Genomic DNA, 8,392 nt, shown 5'->3' on the forward strand with positions numbered 1-8,392 from the left:
CCCGTCCACGTGTTACCCTTGCCCCGCACCAAACCGAAAGACCTGTATTTATGTTAATATGGGCGTTGGATTCAGCTGAGGCATGTTCTGTATTGTGTAACTTTAAATAGAGCAGGTCACACGAACGTATCGTTAGTTATTCGTTATCAGTTCGATGAGTACGTATTTTTTATGTATGTCCAGCGATTATTCTATAGCGAATAGTTGGATCGGAATGAAAACTTTTCTATTTTGTGCAAAGATTTTTAGATTTGTTTATTATAAATCATTTGTTATTGAAAAAAGGTTCCTTTGTTGTATATTTGTATAAATAAAATTATTTGCAGTTTTTAACGCGTTCGATGTCGGTTCAGATTGAAAAGAAATATTTTTTGAATTTTAAGATACAATGTCCCGAAGGTTCCGTTAAGCATGGTTTACGCCACAGTCCAGAACAATCGCTATTTTTTAGAAATAGAAATTTAGCACTTCGACCATCTGCGTGCCAGCGCTCTATTAGTACGTGAGTAATTCTTCCGCCAACTCTGCAAAACAGGCAACGCTCGTATGCCGTGACTTCTACGTACGTACGAAATGACTGTGAAACGTATGTCCGTTTTAACGCTCGTGTATCGTTATGCTCAGGTTTAAAGTTGCGCATGCGTTATGAAAAAAATTACTTCTGTGAGTTCATATCAAAATTTTTCCGCAGACAGTTATAATAAGTGACAGATACACGCTTGCATGCGTGTGCGTGTTCTCACGTGTATATATATTCTTATACAAATTGGTAACATAGTGAACGGGAGCAATTTTGCATATGTCCCTTACTGCCCGAACAGCATTGGGACATTAGTTCTAGTATAGTATAGCGTAGAACATTCGTTGAGCAGTCTGTACAAGTTGAAATGTATTATAATGACGCTACGCATCGACTCCAAAGTCTCATGAAATGACATCAGTATATCAATATATACTTAATATATACCCAATAGCTTTGTTTCCCAATTAAGAAAATATATTACTTTCTGCAGCGATGCAAGCCAACATACATCATAAAAGAACAGAAAACGTTGATGCGTTCATGGCATCAGTGTTTCAGCGTATGAAAGCACCGTTGACAGTCACGTTTTCCTCCTGTTTGACCAGATACTGCCATTAACTGTTTCTCACACCGGTTACTGATCACAATTGATTCTACAATATTTTCCACCGAATTGGATACAAATATTTCTATTTTAAACAATTCATGGTGATTTTTGAAATATTTAGAGTTGTTTCTTATATTTTCAAATGATATGGAATTTTTAGAGTTTTGCATGGTGTTTGTTACTCTGTTGTACATTTTATTTCTCATTTATAATATACAATTTGCTAAACACGTAAAAGGACCGCTCGTTGCTTTGTACTAATTTGTTATCTGGAAGAATACATTTATGAAATTATATTAAACAACCATGCTATAAACATGGCGTCATTCAGAACTGTTCTTCCTAGTATCTAGTTCAGTAGCTCTATACGTAGCATGATATTTATGGCACGATTGACTTCAATTACTCGACTAGGACTGTTTCATAGATTTTTCGTTTCTTAGGATGTTACATTAGGTTTGTATATTTTTTTTCAGCCTTCTGAATATGCAATCAGAATAAAGGAAGAGTCAATCGATCCAGAGATCTGCGATGATTTGTCGCCGGTTGATACGAATACGGGGAATGAAAATGAAACAGCGACGTTTAAAGGTGAATCTTCTGATGGCATTTATTGTAGAAATGGATAATTCGCTTTTCCTCAAGAAAGAACGTATTTAGAAAACAACAAATCGGATCCTGATAAACGAAAAAGTAAACATAAAGTACCTTCAAACAACAGAATAAGTTCCAATGTTTGTTTGTTAACTTTTCAAAGTAAACATTTATTGGAACTGCATAATAAATTATGTAGCTGTAATGTATTTAATTGTAATAATTGCACTGCAATCTTCAGTATGCATATTTCATTGATACGTTAAATACATTTAAAGACGCGATGTTGTACGAAACAATTGCCTGGATATAGATGTAATTTTTGGAACCGAAGGTTTTCCTAGAAAAGGCATGTTCAATCTCATTTATTCCATGTGCATGGGAACGCAATATTTTCTGGTGAAAGGAAAATTATGAAAACATCTCCGGAATCGTTAGGAAAGTCGAATCATTCGGATGGTAGTCATGGCAGAATCAAATATTTCACACAGCCCCTCTGCAAAAAACGTAAATAGCTCAATAAATATATCACCCACCAAGGGTTCGAGCAGCAAGATCAAGTCTACGCATCCGGAATGGTTAAACTATTCGCATGGTATACCTTCGAAAAGGATGAAGCAGGCCGTCGTTACAGACTTCATATCGCTGTACAAAGATAAACCGAATGACAAATGGGTTAGCCCGGAAAAAGTTACCGATACGGGGAATATTCCTGTTACTGCGACTATTATTCCAACTTCAACACTAGAGACATTTAGTAACAAGACATCAATGGCTTCAGAAGTTATTCAGATGTCCACTTCTGTTAAGCGAATCGAATCTCCTGTTAGGAAAAGACCATTTGTTCAAATTCATGTGAATTTAAAAACAATGATATCTTTATTAAGGAACGATATAAAAGCTGAATCTGAAAGCTCTAATACCTCGCGTAATATGTCTTACAACCTTAGGCCAGTGAAAAGATCTTCTTTATATGATTTTTACGATTTATTGGAGTTTGAAACCTTTGGAAGATCAAGACAATCTTTTAAAAGAAACAAGTCCCCCTATATATTTAACCAAAGTAGAGGATCTGCACCTGAAGCCAAGTGTAAAGAATGTGTGGTCCGTTTGGAGAAGTGCGACAAACTCTTGGAGCCTACTAGTTTTGTGTCAAACGAAGACGAAGGCGAAAACGAAAAGGAAAACGAAAACGAAAACGAAGACGCTTCGAAACAAGCAGTATCGAAAAATGTGAAAGAGGAATTTGGAGGTTTTCGTGAAACAGGTAACTTGCCTTTGAAAGTTGACACGATTGCGCCAAAACGATTCAATGAATTTGTAAAATCTTTCGCTGATAGATCAATCGTACCTCAACAAGAATCGGTTGAGTTTAAGAAGAAATTTAAGGTCAATCAGCAGAAAATATTTCAATGTCATATTTGTAAAAAATCGTTTTCTTTGAAGGAGAACCTGCGCGAGCACATGAAATTGTTCCATGTGATTTACATGTCGAGCATATGTAACGTTCGTTACACGTCCATGAATAAGTTACTAACTCACTATTTACGTCAGCATATTGTGTTTAAACGAAGGGAATGTTGCGTGTGTTATGAAAAGTTTGACACGTCGGTATTGTTGAAGCGGCACATGATTTTGCATTGTTTGAAGACCATAAGATCGAAAAAAGACGTTCCACAGGTTGATGTTGAAATAAATTGCAATACATTCAAGAAACAACACAAATGCGAAGGTTGTCGCAAACGATTTTGGCTATACTCGTGTTTGAAACAACATGAGAATGTATGTCGTCGAATGAAAGTCTTAATACATAAACAACGTGTACCTTGTGTAAACCATTTGTCTCGGTCCTTGAAAGAACCAAGTGACATGGATCTCGGCATAGTACAGTCACCTGATTTGGAAAAAATGTTGGATGTTCCGGGTGGGACGACAAGATCTTTGGAAAATTATTTGGCTCCGAGTACGCTTACTACGGATGATACTTTCTCTTCGTCATTCGATACAGCTGCAAAGAACAAACGGTTACTTAATGGGATTGCATGCGTAAAGGGTTACCAAGCGGACAAGATGAATAGAACAAAGTTTCCTTGCACTACTTGTGGAACACAATTCCGAACATTTCAAAATTTGTGCATACACGAGCGCACCTATTGCCAAACAGCCACAGAAAAGTGTAACGTTTGTAACACGATGTTTTCCACTAAAAGATTATTACAGCTTCACATGCTTGCTACTCATACGCCTTCGTGCTCGGTGAACTACAAATTCTTTTGTAAGTTCTGTAATCAAGGATTCGTTAAGAAATCGAATCTCCAAATTCACGAACGACACTTGCATATTCCTAGTCTGGTGGTGAATTCCGATTGCGTTTTGAAAGATAAACCAATCTGTAATATATGTCATTTGTTATTCGAATCCTACGAACGTTTTATCGAGCATAATATGTATTATTACAAGGGTAATGATTTTTTATGCGCAATATGTGGTAAGTCTTTTCAAGGAATGTACAAGCTTCATCATCACAACAAGTTGGAGCATTATCCGGACGAATCATGGAAATTGTACCCTTACAAATGCAATATTTGTAGCGAAGGCTTCAGCTCCGAATCACATTTCCACGCACATAAGCTACACGTTCATTCGCACGATTTGCGCGCTGACGAGACGCGCGACCGCGATACATCGGATCAGACTTTTCGCATGTGTTCATGATTCTTTGGATACATTAAGATAATCATAAAATAAAAGCATAGAGAATATTTAATTCTTTGATTTATAGGTCGTTTCAAAATCTATTTTCACAGTACTTTACAGAAGAATCGGCCTAGATTGAGATCTACAATAAACACGCCAAGTACACACACACATACGAAGCAAATGATTTCTAAAGTGTCCTTTAAGTCATGTATTCGCATTTCTCATCATACGCATGAAATGTATTTGTTGAGAAGGTTGGATCTTAATAGCCGAAATAACGGTATAGGAACATTAAAGTTACACTTAGAATTTATATTAGAATAATTATATATTTATTTGATCAATGATTTCATCGATACACACGCACGCGTCTCAGCATTTTCTTCCATATCCGACTGTTAACCGACTGAACAGTTATATTCCTTTGTTTTCGAGACGCCGCGCATACACATACTTCCACATACTGATATTCACATTCATGTATCACTACTACGCAGATAATTTAGTCTAGCACATAAAATTATACATATCTTAGTAGTATTGATATTTGTTGAAATATACTTTATGAGTCAAATCAACGCTTCTGACCTAGTACAAACTGCGCTCGACTCAAACATCGAGCACTGAGTGAAGTTTGGGTGTCAGCCTTAGGCGCTTCCTGTACATTGTTTGCGATGGTCTTAGTTTGTTGAACCAGAAGATGTCAAGCATTCTAGGCTAGACGACCAGCCAGAAAACGAGTGAACTAGATATTCCATACCGTCTCTAACTTTATTTAATATACATCGTTTTGTTCACATAAGAGATAAAGAGATCTAATCACGTTATCGTATCGTTTACTAAGTGCCGCATGAAACAGCTTAATGAAAATTATAATAGATCTATATACATTAGATCGAGTAATAAATTTGTCTGCTTCTCTTTGAACGCGTTATATTTATGTGCTTTTATATAGGTATATGTTTCTCTGTGTGTGTGTGTGTGTGTGTGTGCGCGCGCGTGTGTGCGTGCGTGCGCGTGTGCGTGTATTTTATCAAGTACGTTGATCATTACCCTATTTTATTATTGCAAAATTTTTCGTTAAAGGGGGTTTTTCGTTCGGCGTGCGCGTTTCCGGATCTTCATATTTTATAAATTGTTTTTGGTCAGCGTAAATGTTTGAAAAAGTTAAAAAATAAATGAAGCGAGGGTAAGTAAATGTTGCAATTTTTTTCCTAAATGCTGATAGTGGTCATTTTTATTCTATTACAATGTTTACTCCCTATAATTATTNCGTTTAGATGTCCGCTCGATATAATATTTATGACATTCGTTAAAAAATGAACAAACCTATTAATGAATCTGATATTGAGGTTAACAAAAAATTCATTTCGTTTATCACACGTGGAATGATTATATGATAAGTTTCATATTTGACTAATGACTAATTTAAATATGAATCGTAATTACAGTTTTCATTATGAGATGATATATTTACTAACCCAGCTATCGATTAATAACGTCGAATGATAATTGTACGGGAACGATAATGCTTTGTAATGTGCAATTAAACTATTACGTTAAATATTCAGTAAATTAATATTTCAATTTCCATCACAGTGCCGGTCGCGCAATTCGATAATCGACAGGAATATGAGACCAAGAACGATATGTATCGCTATGAAAGCGCTAATGAAAATTGTCGAATTAGAATTTTTATAAAGAAATAAGAATTGACGTTTATATCAAAGAATAATTGCAGCGCGTAATCAAATAAATTGATTGTTTCACAGCGGAAAAATGAACTATTTTCACGAGCTTTCACCGGTTCTGCTGTACAACGAAACGAACAGTTGCGCAATTATGAAAGCTAACGTTTGTATTTTCTAAAAATTAGAAAGCTGGTAAATTTAATAGATTGCTCGGGAAATTTGTAGATTTTAGTAGTACGATATGTATTGTTTTTAAAGTGTAGATATTCTTTAATAAATTACATTTTTCAGAAAATAACATAAACCCTTTCCCCGTGTAAACCACGACATTCGTACAACCTTTGTTGTACGAACCAACACTCTCGTATCCGAAACGTTGTGTGTGACACGCGTTAATTAAAAGACGCGACATGGAGTTAAAATTATGTCTTTGTATACTCGGGATTCGAAATAGGGTGTACTGGTACCATTGTATACAGCACTTTGACTCAAAACGTTTTGTACAAGTAACGTTAATTGGAAGATTGAAGCTATGTTTTTGTTGAACCATCAACTAGAAAATAACGACGTATTTGTCGGATTATGTTTTGCCATCCTGTTTTCACCACGATGCTCAGTCAGCAGTGACTGCGCTAAAACAAATCCTCTTTGTGGAAACATGAAGCGTCTTTGTGACAGAAGAAATACAATTTTACAAATTCTGCCAATAACTTGGATTTTGAAATTTAAACGAAAGCTCCTACCGAATTTAAATTGAAGTATGTTAAGATGGATCGTTCTTGTGAAAAAGAAGAAAAGGAAAGTACATCGAATTAGAGGAATTTCAAAGAGAACTTCACCAGTTATAATCTCGAGTAAAGTTTCATCGGTATGGTAACTTATGCAAAGTGATTCAATGTTACCGAAGATCAACTAAAGTGAAACACGAACGAAAAGTAGAGAAAACATTTTACTACATTATAGATTTTAATGGGAAAATGGATCTCTGTTAAATACGTATCCTATGGTAAAGGAAATTTTGATAAAATCCAGAGGTGTCTGATCAAAATTGGAGTGAGAGAGAGGCTAGCCATATTTATCAGGTTGATGGTTGTTGTTACGTCGCGTGAGATGGTCCGTGCGACGTCTTTCATTGTCTGGCTGTCAAGGGTCCGCGTGCTGTTATGCAGACCCTCAATAAATCTAAGGAACCACCATAAACAAAATCTTTTTAACTTAAACTCTAATCCTGCAAGTATTTTCGGTTTATGGATGGTCCTTAAAACAGTCCTTAGGTTTATTGCACGTTCTTACAAATTACGGAGGAAGCAGATATTTATCTAACGGAAGAGCAGGTTTTTTCCATGAACAAGGTCACCCACGAGCCACGTCGGTAGGAGGCTTCCTCCTTCTATCTTCATTCATTAACGTGGGTCATAACCAATGGGCATCACAGATCGTTACCCTCACTTTCCTGACGAAAAGTGTGAACACGAATCCGCGTTCTTATTTCAAAAAGCACTCCCACACCGAGCTTTTCTCCGTAATAACACGAGAACGGACTTCACTTCTTCTGTTACACCAGGAGAGTCAACTACTTCTTCTACTACACTAATTCAGTCAATACTCCGGCATTAAGTCGACAACTGTCAAATCATCAACGGATCAATCAACATCCCGGATTACATTACTACATTCAACTGTAAGGGATTTGTTCTACTACGACAGAACATTCAGTGTATTTTTATCTGGTCTTCACCCGTCAAACATTCGTCTACGATATTTATACCTTACGAAACGGCGTGACTCTATCTTGTAATAAGTTGTTGGAAATATAAATATTATAACACCTTAATCGCAGTGTTATACCACACAGTCACCCCTATTATCCCAAAAGAAATAAGGGGATCGATCTGTTCGTGGCGTCAATTATTATAATCGTAACGGGACTTTACGACTCCCGTTGACGCGCTTCCTCGTGATCGCGTCTCCCCGCGACTGGTAGAAAATACAGTTGTATTGCATTTGAATTGCGGCACGGTAAGTTAACGAGAATTGAATTTCAACGGAGGAGATCTGGATTTTGGGTGCCGGCGGCCCATTCCATGCATTACAAATCCTGCTCGGCCTCGGTCTCCGTGCCGTGAAATGATGCGATATCAATATTGCGGTGTACAGTTACCCATACAACACTCGACAAGGCATTCTAACGTGGCTGACATTATTACGATAACATGTACGTTCCCTAATAACGTGTCACACGACACGGGTATAATATCAACGACGTGCGCTAACGTG

The 8,392-nt window shown here is 36.7% G+C and overlaps 1 protein-coding gene across 2 annotated transcripts in view; it reads left to right on the forward strand.

Moving 5' to 3' along the window:
- Nucleotides 1-6,410, forward strand: part of LOC122567529 (zinc finger protein 624-like) — a 12,699-nt gene extending 6,289 nt beyond the window's left edge. For both annotated transcript variants that reach the window (XM_043726163.1, XM_043726164.1), the window contains exon 3: nt 1,607-6,410. In XM_043726163.1, the coding sequence (XP_043582098.1) occupies nt 2,181-4,439 (2,259 nt within the window). In that variant the 5' untranslated portion in view covers nt 1,607-2,180 and the 3' untranslated portion in view covers nt 4,440-6,410. The remainder of the gene's footprint in view (nt 1-1,606) is intronic.
- The last annotated feature ends 1,982 nt before the right edge of the window (nt 6,411-8,392 follow it).

This window comes from Bombus pyrosoma, linkage group LG5, assembly GCF_014825855.1.
Source record: "Bombus pyrosoma isolate SC7728 linkage group LG5, ASM1482585v1, whole genome shotgun sequence".
In the NCBI taxonomy this organism is placed as follows: domain Eukaryota; kingdom Metazoa; phylum Arthropoda; class Insecta; order Hymenoptera; family Apidae; genus Bombus; species Bombus pyrosoma.